This window comes from Humulus lupulus, chromosome 8 (assembly GCF_963169125.1).
Source record: "Humulus lupulus chromosome 8, drHumLupu1.1, whole genome shotgun sequence".
Taxonomy (NCBI): domain Eukaryota; kingdom Viridiplantae; phylum Streptophyta; class Magnoliopsida; order Rosales; family Cannabaceae; genus Humulus; species Humulus lupulus.
Genome location: NC_084800.1, coordinates 51704633 through 51724151, shown reverse-complemented (window position 1 = coordinate 51724151; position 19519 = coordinate 51704633). Strand labels below are relative to the sequence as shown.

Genomic DNA, 19519 nt, shown 5'->3' with positions numbered 1-19519 from the left:
GAATCATATGAGATGGATTTTACAGTGGCTTGTCCGCACCTGAAAACGCTGCATTTGTATGATGAAAATGGTGGCTGATGTAGGTCCTATATATGAAGATCCCTAGTTATCAATCTTATAAATAAGAGAACTGGATTCTTGTTTGGCCCACAAGGAAATGATGTTCATATATAGATCCATATTTGTAAATAGTTGAATTATCACGAAGAAAATAGTGCTCCTTTGTCTTGAAATGCATTACAAATTACAAAATTTGAAAGGGGTGAGGAGAACTGTTTGTGTGTTTGGTTTTATTACCTAACAATAATAATGTCTTGGAATGTTTGTTTATATTTAACCAATCAAAATGAAGACAACGAGTAACTGATTTTATTTATCAAATGAATAAAATGTAATTCATAAAACTATCAACTTAGCATAATCAAACATGGCATATCAAAAATCTTTTATACATGACAGAGGACAGAAAAGAGTGAAACATGATGATAGAAATCTACAAGGGGATCGAGTTTAGGTAAGGTTTGTCTACTTTTTAAATTTAGTACTATTCTTTCCAATCTTTCAACCTTTTCTTCGGATTTTGATGATATGATTACAATCACCATATTGTGATGATGGGTTAAAAACTTTGAATGACGTTTAAGTTTTCATGTGATTATTGATTATTTATTGACATGTTTTGAAAATTCACAAGGCTCTGCCATGACCACATTATTTAACTGGGCATGTGCGTCATGACAGTGCCCTACAAAATCCAAAAAACATCACAGCAGAAATTTGGGTCGGTAGGAGGTAACCCATTTGTTTTTGTCTGCTTTTTTAGGGTTTTTGATCGAATTGGAAACCACCAAACTACAATATAGTGTTGTATTTTACATTTATTTCTAGTACTTGTAAAAGAACTCGTGGAGAGCAATAATATATAACATTACAAAAACTTATTATTTTATTCAGATAAATTGTTTATTTATTTATTGTGTCTAATATTATTATAAAATAAAATGCCTTTACTTTTCCACATAGGATATATGACTATTTATCATTATGGTATTCCACAAAATATATATTAAAAACTAATAAAATGTGCCCTTAAAATATATACAATGATTTGCTACAGTAGATCTCGATTTATTAATAAATGTGAATATTTAGGTTATTCATATTAAAAATATTGAGATTTGAACCAATTACATCACTATCCTTATCAAGAGATAAGATAGGAGTGAACTACAAGACAATTAAATTTACCACAATTAAACTATTCTTGTATTTTTTGATATATACATATATTAATGATGGCTTTTGATGATGTAAAATTAAGTGGAACAAAGGCTAGGCCATGGATCTTTTGTGGTTTAAATTTCAGAAAGATCCATTTTTATAAGAGATTTGGAGGAGGGTACCAAAAAAAATATCCCTTTTTAGCAATGCACGTTTATGAGTTGCTCTGTTACATTAATATATTTTTCAATTCTAATATGATATGTATCTCTGTGCATGCACTCCCACTTGATAATGATTCTCATTCAATTTATTATTATTATATAGTATAGTGAGATATTTCACAACGAAGAAAGATCTTTTCTTATTTGTTATTTTGTAGAAGAAAGGATTAAGAATTTAAATTACATGTGTACACTATATTAACCACACATCTTATTATAAAGGCACGTTTTAAATAAAAATAATTTATAAACAAAATAAGGGATGGCTCAACCAAAAACAAATTATAGTTTAAAGTGTAAAAGCATTTGTTCGGCCAGGTCCACTTTCATTATGGCAATGGACCCATATCTTCAAATTGCGTATGTTTCTTTATTTTATTTTTGTACTAAATAATAAAAATTGATGAATTAGTGGAGCTTATAAATACAGTTACCTGTCAAATTTATTGAGCAATAAGTTGGGAAATAAAAGACTTTAAAAATGATCCGTCAATTTGCTTTTATGAATAAAAATAAATAAACTCTGAAATAATCTTAAGATATTTCAGGAATTAATAAATAGATTCTTCTTTTTAAAGATAAATAAATAAATTTTGGTTTTTTTTTCTTCTGTTATATATTTATATATAACTTTGACTTGAATCATCAATCAAATAAATAACACTTCCATCAAATTAAGATGCTGATAGCTAAACTATCCATTAGAATATAGTTTCTTTCTTCTTTCTCTCACCATAAAAAAAGATATGTATTATTTTATTTATAAATTGTCCCAAACAATATTTTATTGTGTTCAAAGTGAAAGAAACCAAAAAAAGAAAAGTTGTGTGTCAAGCTGAGAAAATATTGATACCCAACTAAATGCCACGTCACACCACGTAGGTCAGCATCTTCAATGGCCAGCAATAGCATTGCGGCCAACCGAAAAAACTGAGTCTTGACAACCAAAAAAAAAAAAGAGATAATGAAACTGAAAATTGAGTCAACCAAAGTGTCCCATTAAAACCAGAATCAAAACTTGCTATGAATTTCTACTTAGAAGTAAATAAAGTTTGGTTACATATCACGCCAATATTATCTTCTCCATTAAAATAATACGAAGAATCTCTCCCTCTCTCTCTCTCTCTCTCTCACCCAACAACGCATCTTTCTCTCTCTACCTCTCTTTTGCTTGGTACTGTGAGTGTGTTGTGTTAATAGTAAAATATTATATATATATATATGATTTTGTTTCAATTTTTATTTTCTGGGTTAGTTTGGTCTGGTGGTGTTGAATTCCTCATGTCAGTGAAAACAGTTGTTTCCTACACGGGGATGATGTTCTCGTGGCTCTGCATATCTCAGAGCTTGAGTTATCAGAGAGATATTGTTTTAGTGGTTTTGGGTTTTCTTACCAAACCCAGCTCTGGGTTTTCCAATAAACTGCCTACTCATTACTTAGCTCTCACTAGTTGTGGCCCTTGCTCAATCTAACGTCCCTTTTGTTCTTGCTTCAAGTTACAAGCTTTCTCCTCCAATATTAATTTATTCATTTCTTTTTGTTTTTCTTTTTTTCCCCCTCTTCTAATTTCTTCTTCATTGAGGAAGGTCTTGTTGAAAGATTGGAGACTGTGAGATTTGGTGTTGTATGGGATGAGAATAGTAATGCCAGTCATGCTCCAGCTGGTTATTCTCTGCTTCATTTGCTTTTCTCTGTTTCTACGAGGATCCACAGGTAAACTCTCTTTCTATATCTAAATATATACATTTCTCAGTTTGACCTGTGTTAATTTGGGTTTCAACTGTTGATCATTTTGTCAAATTTCTATGAATTTGAGAAAGTTTTGAGATTTAGCAATATTGTGATCTGTATCTGTAGATTGTTCATGTTTCTAATGCTATCTATTGAGCATTAATCTGGAATGCTTTTACATCTGCCATTGATGCCGTACTAAATGAACTTTGGTATCTTTTTCGATCCGAACATTTTGCTATTTGGAATGAATGGGTACCGAAATTTGCACGACTTATAGCTTTACCATCTTGTCTGTATCAATAGTTAAGATTTCATAAGCCCACTGTCGGAGCACACTTGTTAGCTCAAGAACGGTAATGTGAATCTAGGCAATATCTTTCCTAGACCTGGCTTCATCTTGTGTGATTTCACTATTCATTCTTCAGCTGAGTAAATTTCTATCTTTGGATCAGTATTGAGTTTATTGTTTGTTTGAATTGGTTTCAGAATCATATTAGTAATGTATCTCCTTGTGTTATTTTGTCTCATATCTTTCATGGCTTGATGAGCTTTCTTCAAAGTTTTTTTTATCCTATTATCTTCTTCTTTCAGGGATCACTATATCCCCATCACCTGCAACTTCTTCTGTGGTTCCTCCCGTACAAGGAACATTAGGTCCTGTGCCTCGTGGCACATCTAAAGACAATGTGCCAAGTTCAGAATCGCAACCCATTGGTAACTATCTTAATCTCTTAGATTGAAATTATAACTCAAGCTGAGTTCATCTGATTAATTTCCTGGTATGATAATTCAGAATCACCTTCACACCCTGAAGTTGCACTGCCACCTCTTCCCTCTACCCCAGCACCACCCCAAACAAACAAGGGTCTCGAACCATCTCTGCCACCAAGTGTTCCAAAAGTGCTGCCTCCATCTAATACAACTCCTCTACCTCCCGTTGATCAAATACATGCACCAGCCACTCCACCAACAGCTCCTCAAGAAAAAGCACCAGTTACAAAGCCTCCTGTCTCAGAGCCAGTAGCGTCAACTCCTCCACCAACAGCTCCTCAAGAAAAAGCACCAGTTACGAAGCCTCCTGTCTCAGCGCCGGTAGCATCAACTCCTCCACCAACAGCTCCTCAAGAAAAAGCACCAGTTACGAAGCCTCCTGTCTCAGAGCCAGTAGCGTCAACTCCTCCACCAACAGCTCCTCAAGAAAAAGCACCAGTTACGAAGCCTCCTGTCTCAGCGCCGGTAGCATCAACTCCTCCACCAACAGCTCCTCAAGAAAAAGCACCAGTTACGAAGCCTCCTGTCTCAGAGCCGGTAGCATCATCTCCTCCACCCCTTTCCATTCAAGATCATGCACCCGCACCCACTGTCCCACCAACTGCTCCTCAAAGAAAGAAACCGGTGATTGAGGCTCCTATTTCACTGCCAGTTGCGCCAGGTAGATGATCTATTTAGAGTTAAGGGGTGTACAGGGCACACCTAGTTTTTTAATCAACTGTATTTTCCAGCTGAACAATTATTTTGAATGGCTGCTTTTGTTTTTCCAGTTCCAGTTGCAGCTCCTTCAGGGAATATACCTCATGTTTCTCCAACTTTCCAGCCAAGTATACCTGCAACTTCGCCAATAAATGACATCCCCAAAAATTCAACAGATAATAAGGGTCCCATCTCTGATCCTTCTACTCCAGGTACATGATAACTGGTTTTTCTCTATGCTATTCTAAATGACCAATAGATTGATGTTGGGGTTTGATTAGGACCTGCACAACACAGCCAATATAGTGCACAAAGAATAGCAACAAAGAAGAACAAGTAATAGACAATTAAACAAACCCAAAAGTAATCAAAAGTAAAACACAAAAGAAAGAACACCAAGAATACTTGGTTCAGATACAACCAGTTTGGTTGATCTTACATCCAAGGCTAGGCAGCAATGCCTAAGTCAAATCCACTATATTTGAAACTAGATTACACCCTCCAAGCTCTCAAGATTACAACAACACTCATCCAACTTCTCTTGAAACACTCTCTCACTAGAGTATTACAACACAGTTCTTGCTCTCAGCCAAAACTCTCAGAAATTAAATACACTTAGGTTGATCAGGCCTAAAACTATATATAGGGTCGAGATACAAGGACTAAAGAGACAAACAGAAACTAACTATAACTAACAACAATTAGCTAGTCTGTTACAACTTACTGGTGTCCACGCAGATGCAACTAGAGAAAACATAGATGCAACTGAAAACACCAGAAAACTATGAACTTTCATTTTGCTAATCTTTTGATTGGTTGAGGAAATAAGTCACAATCTTCACAATTGATTATCTTGATTCAAGTACTGCATCTAGCATCAGCATTAAGAAAAATGTGGACAGGATCAGCGGGTCACTTGCGCATCTTATTTAATGTTTTTTCTTAAAATCATCAAGAACAACTTTCCTAGTGACCAGTTAAGTTGACGTTATTAATTCTTGTTTTCATGCAGTCACTAATCACGCAGTTCCAGCTGTATCTCCAACAATTCAAGCGCCACTGAGTTCACCTTTCATCCATCCAAATACACCTAGAGGATCTCCTTCTACTGTTATTCCAGGTAACCTTTAGTTTTTTGCTCAAAATAAATAGCATGGTTTTAAGATATCCCGCTTGCCAGCCAAAATGGTTAAAAATGTTCTCTTTTAGAATGTGTTTGCTTCTCAGAACCATCTTTGATTCATATACATCTGTCTTCTGCATTGAGGTGAAATCCCAGGGCTCGAGGAAACTCATAAATGTGAAAGACCTTACATTGTTTTGTATTGAGATGTGGTCCAGCAATTTGAATCTGAACTTCAATAGAATACATATGGACAATTGCAGTAAAAAGTAAAAACATCTCCAAACTCATGCCACTCCTCCCTTTTGTGTGGTCATTGTGGTTGTTATGGTAACTAATGCTTTCTGTGGGGAGGGCAAGTAAATGCAAGCAAGTCACGTCAAATTGAACACACTCATCTCCATTTTTGTTTTAAATGGCATGTTGTTACACTGTTAAAGAACATTATAATATAACCACTGTCTAACATGATTTTCCCTGAGATTGCAGGCCATGAAGTCACTCCTGCATCATCTCCTCCCAAGGGAATTCCTGCTGCTGCACCTTCATTTGAAAAGCCCAAGGCAGAACCACCTGTGGACCATATTACAGCTAATGGTATACTGAAACCTCAATTTCTGCTGTTTAGTGATCTGGAAAACTTAAAATGATGTTATCAAAGTTGCATTACCACTGTCCACATGAATTGTAGGTCCTTCAAAACACGAATCTGTGCGACATTCTAATGTTGCTCCTGCACCATCTACTTGGCATCACAATTCTCCTTATAAAGGAGATACACCTCCTGTCTCATCACCTTCAACCCCATTTTATGAGCATCATCATCCAAGGAACAAAATCACCAATCTTGCTCCAGCGTCATCATATCCTGTTTCTCCTCCAAAACAGCATGGTAGGTTTACACATTACCTCATTTATTCTGCACAACACCATCACACACCCTTCTTGAAAGAGAATATATTTAAGAAATATATAATTATATAAGTCCTGTTACCCTCCTATCCCCTTAAAAACAAGATACTGGGGTGTTATTTAATCTGTTTTTTACGCAATGGCCACAACATAGGGCCCCAATTCTAACACCTTTCTGAATGGCAGGTTCTTCAGATTCACCATCTCATTCTCCTTTTCCTCCACCACTGAGCTATGTTTCACCTGCACCTACTCCATCCCAAAAAGCTGCATCGGGCAACACCAAAAGTCAGAAAACAATGCTATATCTTTTTTTGTTCCCTCAAAATGTTGTTTCAGAATCACTTATTTTACATTTCATATATATCCAGCTCCCCAAATGATTTTGACTTCACTTATACATATATGCCCTTTTTTTCACAGAATTATTTCCATCCAAATCTCCGTCAGCAAGCCCAAAGGTGTCACTTGTACCACCACCAAAGGTATCACTTGTATTTCCTCCTCCACCTCCTAATGAAGGTATGTAAAAGCTGTGATGTTTCTTGCTCGTGCTTTTATATCTTGGTTCCATTTATTAACTTTTTTCATACTGAAATTTGACGTTTAGTCTTCTCTTTGTTGCAGATTGTTCAACAATGATTTGCACAGAGCCCTATACAAATACTCCTCCTGGATCACCTTGTGGCTGTGTTTTGCCAATTCAAGTTGGATTACGCCTTAGTGTTGCATTATATACATTCTTCCCATTGGTCTCAGAGCTTGCCCAGGAAATTTCTGGCAGTGTTTTCATAAAACAAAGCCAGGTACGCATTATTGGAGCGAATGCTGCTAACCAACAACCAGAGAAGACGGTAGTCCTTGTTGATTTGGTACCAATGGGAGAAAGGTTTGATAACACTACTGCTTTTTTGACGTACGAACGTTTTTGGAACAAGCAAGTTACCATCCAATCATCCTACTTTGGTGACTATGAAGTGCTATATGTGCGGTATCCAGGTTTTCTTTTACACTCTAAATTGTTGACCCCTCTTCCCACTTATCCCCTTGTTGGTAATTTTCACCTTACACAAGAACCATTCATTTGTAGGTTTACCTGTATCACCACCTTCTGATGTTGGTATGATAGATGATGGGCCTTATGCAGGCAGTGACAATAATGCGAGAACAATAAAGCCCCTTGGAGTTGATGTGCCACAAAGACAGCATAAAAAGTTGCTTAGTGGTGGCATCATTGCTATTATTGTTCTATCAGCCTTGCTAGTTTTGGTTTTGTGCTCCGCTGCTGCTTGGATTTTTCTTTTTAAACATAGGGACCAAGTTTCTGAACCAGGACCATCTCCCCGGGATTTGCTGCCTTCCCTGTCCAAACCATCTGGTAATTCAACCCGTAGATATTGTAGAATCAAGTCCGCCGGTGTAGTCTAGGAAGATAAAAACAAAGATGCAGATAAACACAAAAATCCTAGTTTGTTATGCAGTATTAATAAGGAATACATACAGCATACATGGAAACAAATATTGTGTATATTTGCTACTAAGGTTAGGTTAGTAAAGTCAGTGTTGACCATGGTGCATGATTAAGGATGGTAGTAATTAGTGTCCATTTATATGTGCAGATTGCCTTTTTATCTGTTTTTTTTTCTAGGTAACTATTAATGAGTTACTTAATTCTAACAAAGTAAAACTTTAACTTTTCATTGTGATTTCATGTTGTTCTGGGAGTGGGACTTGTATAGGTGTATTTGTTATCTTTTATTTAAGCAACCCGAGTTTTCTGTAAAAGCTTAGTAAGGAATAATTATATAGTTCTTTCTTAATCTAGATAAATGTAAGAAGAGATTTATACAAATAGGAGTGACTAATTACAGAAAAATTACATATATATTACTTCAGTATCGCTATTCTCTTAAAGTCAATATATGGTATGAAAAAAAAGTCTAAGGGCCTGTGATAAGATTATGGAAGACATGCTGGCAGTTGAGTCTATGAGAATTTTTTTTTTTTTGTTCTTTCCCTTTTTCAATATGAGAAGAAGACATATTTTGCAGGAGCTCCAGGGTCTATGATAGGAAGTAGGGACAGTTCTGCTTCTTTATCATTTGGATCTAGCATTGCAACTTATACTGGATCTGCTAAGACTTTCAGCACAAGTGACATAGAGAGAGCAACCGATCGTTTTAATGCATCTAGAATACTTGGGGAAGGAGGATTTGGACTTGTTTACAGCGGTGTTCTTAACGATGGGACCAAAGTTGCTGTCAAAGTTTTAAAGAGAGATGATCAACAGGGTGGTCGTGAATTCTTGGCTGAAGTTGAAATGCTTAGCCGTCTTCATCACCGGAATTTGGTCAAGTTGATTGGTATATGCACAGAGGAGCGTAACCGTTGCTTGGTTTATGAGCTGATCCCAAATGGCAGTGTGGAATCTCATTTACATGGTAAATTATTTGCCTCTTGTTCAGAATTATTTTCAAATAAAAGATTTTGTAGATGTGATTGTTCTGATACAGTTTTGGACATTACTACTTTTGTTGTTTTTTTTTTTTGTTCTGTTAGGCATTGACAAGGAGAATGCACCACTCAATTGGGCTGCTCGAATGAAGATAGCACTTGGTGCTGCTCGAGGACTGGCATATCTACATGAGGATTCAAGTCCTCGTGTCATACATCGTGATTTTAAGTCCAGCAATATCTTGTTGGAAGAGGATTTTATGCCAAAAGTTTCGGACTTTGGTTTGGCCCGGTCTGCCATGGATGAAGAAAATCAACACATATCAACACGTGTCATGGGAACATTTGGGTATGAATTTTTATTCAGCATTTGATTATTCTAAACATCCGCTCATCATTTTGAGCATAGGAAAAGGATCGTTCTTATATGCTTTTCTATATGTATAAATAATATGCACGTGAATGGGCACTAAAATCTCATACTTGGACATAATTACCTTGCTATTAACTCTACTGGCTTATTTTTTGTTAAATCTAAGAAATGTTACCATCAGAATTTTCTTCAGTGATTGAGGAAACATACCTTTATTTTCAAGAGGAAATGTAAGCGGAAAACAAGTAGTCCAGTTTTATTACCTTGAACTATAGTGTCCCTGAAAATTTTGAAATATTGCCAGACTATTTAACAGTAACCTTTTTTTTCCTTTCAAGTTGCTAGATTGAAATGTTGGTATAAAGCAGATTTCCGTGGTCTCCATCATGTGTAATTGACCTATCCATGCTGATCACTTGCTCATGATAGTCTGGCAAAATAGAAAAAACCTTATTCCAATACTAATTATTCAACATAGATAGGAATGAAATGCTGATTAATAAAGTAAACTATCTTAGTTGGATTACCATTTGTCAGCTTATTGTATACTGCCTTTGGTGGTCCAGTGCTGCGTTGAAGGAGCTATCAAACAATTTGAAAATGATCTGTGTTTAACATGTTTTAACTTTTAATTTTACTGATGTAATTAAGTTGACATATTTATATTTTTCTCAACAATTTCCAGATATGTGGCTCCCGAATATGCGATGACTGGACATCTTCTTGTGAAAAGTGATGTTTATAGTTACGGAGTTGTCCTCCTCGAACTTCTAACTGGAAGGAAACCAGTAGACATGTCACAGCCACCTGGTCAAGAAAATCTAGTTGCATGGGCCCGTCCACTTCTTGCGAGTCAAGAAGGTCTGGAAACAATTATTGACCCTTCGCTAGGATCTGACGTCCCATTTGATAGTGTGGCCAAAGTTGCAGCAATTGCATCCATGTGTGTACAACCAGAGGTATCAAACCGTCCTTTTATGGGTGAAGTTGTTCAGGCCTTAAAACTGGTGTGTAATGAGATTGAGGAGGCAAAAAACCTCGGTTCAAGAACTTCAAGTCAAGATGACTTGTCCATTGATTTGAGTGCCTCAGAACAGTTGCCAGATCCTCCACCAAGCCAATACTCAGTTCATAGCTATGAGTCTGAGCTTGATGTTGGAAGGGGAATGTCAGTATCAGAATTGTTCAGTTCTTCTGCAAGGATAGGCACAGAACAATCCGAATCGTTTAGGCGCCACTCTAGTTCTGGTCCTCTGGGAAGTAGAAGGAGCAAGCATTTCTGGGAAAGAGTAAGGAGATTCTCAGGTGGCAGTGTTAGTGAACATGGTTCTGCATTTAGATTATGATCAGCTTCCCATTGATTGACACTGTGACTTTTCCTTTGATTTTTCGGCTATGGAAGTTCCAAGCAGTATCAAGAATTTGGTGACAAGAAGAAGCTAAGAAGACTTTTCCTAAGGGAGATCACCAAATGGTTAATAAGGGGTAACAGTTCTCCATACTAGTGCTCAAATGGGATGGATGTGGAATTCAATTTGATGAATGAAATTTAATTAAATTTTCGTATGGCATAGAAGGAGCTAGTCGACCATCAAATCCTTTGCGTTTCAGAGTGATTGATTTTAAATTGAGTCTTGTGGAGTACTTTTGATTGTAAATCCAACGAGTGCATTTAGAGAGAAGTTTTCTCTAGTTACAGTCTACAGATTTGTACAGAAGATTTTGCACCATGAAAATGAAATACATGCTCACCCCACTTTCAAAACACTACAATTGAAAAAAAAAATGTGTTTTTCTTTGACAGGATATTTTTCTTTGCACCTAACTTCATAGACATGAAGTTTATTTTTTGATCCAAATAAAGTTTTATGTTGCCTTTTAATTGATATGCCACCAATATACTAGGAAAAACAACACTCGAGATTGAGTTATGACAAAAGTAATTACTTTTCATTCCTATTTTAATTCACTTTTTCACTATATTACATAGTATTTCATTAGAAAAAAACACTATTCAATCGTTATATAAACCAAATTAATAATAATAATAATAAGATTTAGGATGCTATTTTTTACATTGGATAGGGGATTCGAACTTGGTACTTACTCCTTGTGAGGAGACGTGTAAGTACCACTAGACTATATCTATCACTATATTTATAATGTTTATTGTGTGTTAATAACTTAATATCACATTGAATTATTTATTTTTCTAATTAATTTTTAGGGTGTGTTTGAAAACAACTGTGTAATTATTAGGTGTTTAATTACTATAATAGTAATTATATATTTGAGTAATTATACTATATTTTAAAATACAAAGTATGTTTGAATGTCAAGTGGTAATTATTTATGAATTCATATTGTCATGTTTGGCAATATAGTTATTAATTACACAGAAAAATGGTAGTATTTAATAAATATTATTTAAAATTGATATTAATTAGTAATTACACAGTGTAATTACACTCAATTCTTAGTATAATTGAGACTTCTTAATTATCTCTAATTACATAAATACTGCACAATTATATTATAAAATAAATATGTCAAATCAAATAATTACTTTGAATTAGACATAATTTCAACTGGGTGATTTACAACTGCACCTTTAATGCTACATGTTTTTTTTTGCCGAGAAACGTGTGACAGGTTAATATTTAAAATTTAAAATAATAAAAACAAAAGAGAATAAGATATGCCCATTATTAGCTTTTTTCCCCAATTAGATTCTCTAAGGTGCATACAAAAATAATAACTTACAATCAATAAAAAAAATTATATATTTTTTTTTAACAAAAGGCCTTTCCGTTGGGTTTAAATCTCAAAATTTATTAATTTAAAAAAAAAACAAATCTCAAAATTTATTATTAAAAAAGGTTAATTTTTGGTCGTTGGATTGATCATCGCCATTTTCTTCTTAATCCAACGGCAGCCATAGAACATGATACACTGAGTAGAAAGTAGAGACCGAAAACTAGAGTCAAAATCGAGCGTGGGTTTGGGATCTAAAATCTCACGAATCAAAGCCGAGAACAATCTCAATTCTCCTTCCTCCACACCACAGCTCGTCGCCGTCTCTCATGGTAACCTTCTCTTCTCTGTGCACATTCTCCTCCTTTTCAATTTCTCTGTTTTGCTTTTCTCTTTTCGACTTTAATTTTTGTTTTAAATTGGTATTTGGGATGAACTTGAAGGCTCCAAAACCGATCACGAGTCCAGTCCCGGAAGTATGGTACCCAACTCTGTCGGTCGTCATGCTCGCCATCGGCCTCGTCCTTACCGCCTCTTTTTTCATGTAAGCCACGTCTTTCTTCACCATTGTATTAAGTTTTCGATTTCCTTTCTTGTTATTATTTGTGCAAATGAAAATTGCTGTGCTAAATTAGGGTTTTGAATTCAATTTTAGTTTGTGTTCTCAGATTTTTTGTTTTGTATGGTAGATCTGATCATCTAATGTAGGAGAGAATTAGGATTTTTTTGGGGTCTGAAAATCCATTTAGTGATTTGAAGAGCGTTGCAGGAGAAATATCTAGATTGATTTAACATTTTGATAGAGTCCATAACCAATGGAAACAAATTATGTATATTTTTTACGTTAAAAGAAAGAAAATGTGGGATTTTTTCGCACTTTTTTGTTTTTGGAGAATGAAATTAGAACATAATTAGAACAGAATACTGTGAATAATATTTTACTGAAAATTGTTAGGCTAACATTGAAAAGTAAATTTCTTCTTCTTTATTATGTAACAACATGCAGACACTTTGAAAAAGAACTGCTTAATTATTTTTTTGAATGTTTGAAATGGAGATCTTTTAAACTCTGCTTTTTCTAGTAATCGGTTTAGAGTTAACTGGGGGTATTGGGTCCTCACCCTTCTCCCACAAGGTCTGAGGTTCGAGTCTGCCCTAGGTACCTACATATATTGCTAAGTTGTGTTCTTTAAATATTTTAGAATTAGTCGAGGATCCAGTCAAAAGAACAAATTATCATTGCTAGCAAGAAACTCGAGAATATTATCATGAGCTTCAACACTTAGTCTTGTTGTAGCGTCATATTTCTTGTCATGGTGGTAGTTTCTTGTTGAGCTTTGTACATACACAGAATAAGAGGGAGTTCCTTGAAGAAAATTTTAAAAGGCTAATGGCAGAACTTGATATACTTATAGCTGTAAAACTTAGTTTTGATGTGGGTAGAAAAAAGTCTTGGTGGACTGGCCACAATGTGAGAAACAGGACATACTCGTGCATGAAAAAACCTCTCCTATTTTGGAAGGACAACAATTCAACTAAATGATATTAGGCATGTTTGAATCAATGGAACATGCCTCTCCTGCATGTTGAAATTAAACAGCATCATAAGTACAATTAAAGCTGTATCTGAAGTATTGAATTTTTGTATGGACAATTAAAGCTCTTGTAAGAAAGGATTTTCAGAAACAGAAGTACTCAATAAAGAATTTGGAACTCTGTAACCACTTACAGCCGACACTGGTCATTTTTAATTTTTTTGTGAAACAATCTTTCTGGCACGGCTAAACTAGAAGTATTTCTTGTTTGCAGCTATGAAGCAACCTCTTCCAGGCGAAATCGTAGTCTTGCTAAGGAGCTGACAACAGGGGCAGTAGCATCTGTATTCTTGGTAGGCCTGCAATTTCTTTTTGCAATTTGTATAAAGATTCTGAATTACTGTCATTGTTGAATTTAATCTCTCTCTCTCTCTCTTTTACCTGGTATGCAGGGTTTCGGGTCCTTGTTCTTGCTACTCTCTTCTGGTGTTTATGTCTAATTTTTAAGCGGCAAAAATCGTGAATTTTTTTTAGTCATTTCAGGATTACTTGAAGAATGATACAAATGACTTATAGTACAACTTATGTTCTGTTTTTTGAAATGAGAACCTTTTATCTTCATTCACAGGAAATGGGTTTTGAGTCACGTGACAGTGGATAGTCTATGAATTGCTAAGAAATGTTTGGTCGAGTTTTTAGTAACCAATTACCGAAACAGTTTTCTTTCTCAAGTTTTTTTTTTTTTAAGGTTAAAGGCAGTGTTACTTCTAGTGTTAATTTAGTAACAACACCAAGCAATATATAATATAGGTTGAGTTTGGTAAAAATAGTTTTTGAATTTTTTAAATACAAAAATGTAAATATTAATTTTATTTTTGTTTTTTTATTTTTAAAAAATAAAAAATGTTTGATAATTACTTTTCTTTTTTGTTTTTAAAAATAAAAAATATTAAATGTGTTTTATAACTTTTATTTTATTTTTTGTTTAACAATATAAAATGAGCTGTGTTAATTTGAAGACGTAAAGAAAAAAAAACTAAAAGTCAAAAATTGTTTAAAAAAATTTTGAAAGTGAATATTTTTTATTTAATAAATTTTGTTTAAAATTTAAAAAAATAATAAATAAAAATAAAGTTACTAAACACTAATTTTTTTTGTTTAATTTTTAAATTTTTAACTAATTAAATGAAAAATTATTTTTTTAATTGTTAGACCATAATTAATGGAGCCTAGTAAAATACTATTCGGACGAATCCTTGCCAGAGTGCTGTTGGCTCCTCTGTCGGACTATTTATTAACATCATCTCCAAAGTAATCCAAAAGAAATTGCGAGATGAGATCCTCTCTTTGATTTAAAGGTGACGCGGCATACGAGTTGGGGTTTATATTCCCTACTTACTCTCGCATTAGATATGTATTGCTCACTTTTTAAGATAAGATACCCACCATCAATTACCATCTAATTATATTATGATTATGACATTCATGACACTAGAAATTATAGTTCCATTGAGAAAAAGGTCGTAATTTTATTTCATTTTTTGGAAGTAAACAAGCTCGTATTATATTAAACCAGTTTTCTTTTTCTCATCACAAGTTTTACAAAGAATTGTTGTTTACTCCACTCTGTTATTTGCTACAATGTAACTGCACGTGACTAGAGCTTTTGAGAGTCGATATTGTAATTTTTTTTCATCACTAAAAGCATGGTTGACATAGAATTGTATTCAACCGGTACTGACATAATTAAATATAAAAAAACGGTCAAAATACAAAATAAATTATATATATTTATCTAAGCGAAAAAAATACATATATATACATATTTAGTGGAATATGTTCCCTAGGGCTTTAAAGTTTCATCTCAAACTTAATTGGTGATAAGGAAACCTCAAACTTAATTGGTAATAAAGAATCAGTTCCATACAACTTTTAAAAAAGATAGAAGCTGTTTTCTGAAGAAAAAAAATTATGTGATGAAGGTGATTGATAAACTTTCAAAAAATAATTTATGCATAAACTAAAGTTAGCATAACTTATGGTGCATTTGGAGTAGCTTTTTCATAAGCAAAAACAATTTTTAAAATAAACTTAAAGCAAAAAAAAATATTTGGTAAAATTTAAAAAAGTAGCTTTTTGGATAAACTGCCACTAAAAGCAAAAGTTGGTATACACCAACTTTAGATTATAGATTATGCGGGAAGTCGAGACGTGTGTTTAATGAATACATTAAAGTGACAAAAATACTCATATTTAATTATGAAAATTCTAATAATGGCCCTTGTTGGTTGTGGTTTCTTTTAGTAGTGGCATATGTATTTGTTGTAGTGTGGGGAAAAATAATTGTAGTTGTGTTGTGGGTAGAAGTTGTTGTGTAACGACTCAAATTTGTTAATAAGGCTTAAGGGCCTTGATTAGTGCGCCGAAAGGGCATAACTGGATTATATGTGATTTAATTATTAAAAGCATGTTATATGATTATTTGAATATCTGTGATGCATGACTATGTGTATTAGTATGCATGTAGGCCATGATTAGGTTAGAAGGGCATATTCGTAATTTTAGCTCGTTGAGGGCATAAATGTAAATAATTGTGATAAATTGTTGAGACCAAATTATTATGTGGATATATTTGTAATCTATGACTCGAGGCGATTCTAGTGAGCGGTTCAGCGAAAAAGTCACGGCGGGGATTTATACTCGGCTCGGGGCGAGTCTGGGGGTATTTCTGGGAATTTAGAGAATATATTGAAGTCTGTTTTGATATTGAGGAATATAATTTGTGATTAGTTAGGTGTCGGGAAGTAAGCGGTAAGTATTAGAGGCATTCGAGGAATTAACGGGAATTGGGTGTAATGACTAAAATGCCCTTAAGATGTTTAAAAGTTTAGTTATAAGTGGGAGGGCAATATGGTCTTCTGGGGTTTAGAATCAGATAAGTGTTGTTTTGGCTTTATTGCCTTAGTGGATTATGTAGAAAATTGTAGAAGTCTGAAGAAAAGAAGGAAAAGGAAAGAAGGGAAAAGCAGGGCAACTCTCTTGAATGGCTTGGGTTTTCTTCATCAATTTCTTCTGGAAATTTGGAGCTAAAATTCAGAGGAGCTTTAGGCTAAGACTGTGTACTTGGGATCTTGATCAGGTTGGGGAATTAGCCGAGGTTGTTCATCATTTGAGGTAAGGTTTTGAAGTTAATATTCAGTTCTTGGTTTTGGTATTGAATTGGTTTTCTAAGCAGAGTTTCTGTGGGAATTCTAGAGAATTAAACCTAAGGGTTTGAGGAGGTGAAGGCTAAGCAAGTGTGGAAGACAACCTAGGTTGAGCTCATCCATCAAAGGTAAGAAACTCTAGCTTTAGGCTTTGTGATTTCTGTTGTTTTGCTGAGTTTTTGAGCTTTTAGGTTCAGCCATGATGGATGTTGTGTTTTGGGGTGCATGTGATTGAATTACTTGTGGTTAGGTTGTTTGGGGTGAGTTGATGATGTTGGGAGGCTTGTTTTGAAGTTTGGTTGAGTTTTAGAAAGGTTTGGCTTGAGGGAATTCGAAGAGGAGAAAACTGGGTAGTGCCTGGCTGTGACTAGCGTTGTATCCCCCAGCGCTAGCCTTAGGGCGCTACAACGCTACGCTTGGGTATCTGGGAGCCTGATAATTCTGCTTGTAGCATTGTAGCGCCCACTTTAGGGCGTTGTAGCGCTACCCTGTTCCCAGAAAGGAGTTTTTGGGTTATTTCTTAGGGTTTTTGCCCAGGGGCTCGGGGTTTGATTCCACCACCCCGTTTGGTGGAATTAGGGCTTCCCGAGGGCTCGGGGTTGGTCCCGAGGCTAGGTTTTGGAAATGAGGTTTGGATTTGGTTCTAACTTGTGACCGTGACTAGGTGTGCGCTAGGGCTCAGACGGGATCGTGCTTGAGGATCGAATTGAACAAAGCTATCGAAATCTAAAGGTAAGAAAACTGCACTTGATTATGTGTTTGTGATGGGAGTAAGAGCTCCTTATATCTGTATGATGTCATAGATGGTATTATGCCATGGGACATGTGAAAAATGACCTAAGGGTGTCGTAAATAATACTTGCGCACAGGGCGCGGCTCGGCCAGTGGTAGCTGAGGACAGCTTAATATTCACTGAGCTCGGTTTAAGCAGGCCGGAGTCAATGGGATAAATAGAGGGTGCGGCCTAAGGGCGTTAACCCTGATTATCATATCTGAATTGATTATTGATATGAAATGATGTACTTGGTATGTTGAATACTTGAATAACATGAATGTTTGAACGGTTGAGTACATGTTTATACTGTATGAGTCATTTGGTTGTTTGCTTGATGATTATGCTCTGTTATTGTGTTTTCTTGCTGGGTCTTGGCTCACGGGTGCTACGAGGTGCAGGTAAAGGCAAGGGCAAGTTGGACCAGTCCTAAGATGGAGAGCTTCGGGGCTGAATGTACATAATCAGTTGATCGGCCGCCACGGCCGAGGAGTAGAACAGGACGAGAAAAGCCTAATTGTCTGTTTTGCCTTAGAGTGGCTAGTAACTGTATTTTAATCCCGGAATTTTGTAAACTGTCTTATAACTTTACTACTTTTGGGATCCCATGTAAAAGATAATGTTCGATTATAAGAAATGTAACTTTTGAGACCAAAATCTTTTAACCCTAGTTCAACTGTAGTTTCAGTAACACATTTCTAATTAAATGACTTTATTAGCAAGTCTTGCACCTTTATAAGCACACAGTGTAATTGTTTTGGCTATCTAGGGTGTTACAACTTGGTATTAGAGCGTCCTAGGTTTAAGGGTTCCTGAAGACTGGCTGGACATGTACATTCGCCGCGAAAGACAAGCTCGACTCAGGATTTGGTAATTGTATATACATGATTATATGCTTAAATGAATAGAATGGAATATGATTGTTGATATCTGCTTGATTAATAGGGAGCATGAGATACTGATAGGGCCTGGCCCTTGACTATTGCATGATGACATTGAAGCATACCTATCAGCACTGCTATGCATGTGAATGAAAATATTTGGATAATTGGATGAACTCTTATATTTTGATTGTTTGTGAATGTTTGGGGTTCTAATGGTGGATCATGGAAGGATTATTACCCTGTCATCATAGTCTAACTGCCGAGTCATTGATTACAGATTAACTTGGATAATTATGTGTCCAAGAAAATCTACACAACTAGCCGGCACCAGGTCTGAGACTAGAGATGATGACCAGGGCCAGACCCCTCTGCCAGTCCCTAAGAACTGGCAGCAACTTATGGCAGACATGCAAGCACGGCTACAGAGCCAGGATGAACAGATTCGAATTCTGCGACAGCAGGCTCCATCAGGGAGTGCTGCTTCTATTGTGCCACCTGCAGTGGTACCAGTTGTACAGCCAGTAGAGGTTGGGAACAGATGGGAGCCGTTGTACGAGCGGTTCAGGAAACAGCAGCCCCCGATCTTTGAGGGAGGACCTGATCCATTGAAGGCTGAATAGTGGATGACCATGATTACTACCATCCTGGATTTTATGAGGGTAGAAGGACATGACAGAGTGGCCTGTGCCACATATATGCTGAGAGAGGATGCCCGAATCTGGTGGGAAATGGCATCACAGACCAGAGATGTTACTGCTTTGACTTAGGAAGGATTCAAGGACCTATTCAGTCAGAAGTACTACAATGTTGCCATCAGGGCAGCGAAGGTAAATGAGTTCATGGGGCTGGTTCAGGG

The 19519-nt window shown here is 35.7% G+C and overlaps 2 protein-coding genes across 2 annotated transcripts; both read left to right on the top strand.

The window, feature by feature from the left end:
* The first annotated feature begins 2440 nt into the window (after positions 1–2440).
* Positions 2441–11279, top strand: LOC133797216 (receptor-like serine/threonine-protein kinase ALE2). Its single transcript, XM_062235049.1, has 14 exons — positions 2441–3159; positions 3772–3894; positions 3974–4612; positions 4722–4862; positions 5663–5770; positions 6263–6370; positions 6465–6665; positions 6872–6973; positions 7109–7207; positions 7313–7684; positions 7776–8063; positions 8737–9126; positions 9245–9488; positions 10198–11279. Exons 1-14 carry the CDS (start codon positions 3078–3080, stop codon positions 10856–10858), a joined length of 3558 nt encoding a protein of 1185 aa, XP_062091033.1. The 5' UTR covers positions 2441–3077; the 3' UTR covers positions 10859–11279.
* Positions 11280–12420: 1141 nt separating this feature from the next.
* On the top strand, positions 12421–14492 carry LOC133797215 (uncharacterized). The gene is made up of 4 exons (XM_062235048.1): positions 12421–12598; positions 12710–12810; positions 14076–14154; positions 14254–14492. The coding sequence occupies exons 1-4, from the start codon at positions 12596–12598 to the stop codon at positions 14299–14301; spliced, it is 231 nt and encodes a 76-aa protein (XP_062091032.1). The 5' UTR covers positions 12421–12595; the 3' UTR covers positions 14302–14492.
* Positions 14493–19519: the final 5027 nt, after the last annotated feature.

Excerpts from the sequence above, each read along its gene's own strand:
- LOC133797216 (XM_062235049.1), top strand. The coding sequence starts at position 3,078 with ATGAGAATAGTAATGCCAGTCATGCTCCAGCTGGTTATTCTCTGCTTC. Across the intron at positions 6,974-7,108 it reads TGCATCGGGCAACACCAAAA|AATTATTTCCATCCAAATCT; the intron begins GTCAGAAAACAA and ends TTTTTTTCACAG. Across the intron at positions 9,127-9,244 it reads TGTGGAATCTCATTTACATG|GCATTGACAAGGAGAATGCA; the intron begins GTAAATTATTTG and ends TTGTTCTGTTAG.
- LOC133797215 (XM_062235048.1), top strand. Across the intron at positions 12,811-14,075 it reads CTTACCGCCTCTTTTTTCAT|CTATGAAGCAACCTCTTCCA; the intron begins GTAAGCCACGTC and ends TCTTGTTTGCAG. Across the intron at positions 14,155-14,253 it reads CAGTAGCATCTGTATTCTTG|GGTTTCGGGTCCTTGTTCTT; the intron begins GTAGGCCTGCAA and ends CCTGGTATGCAG.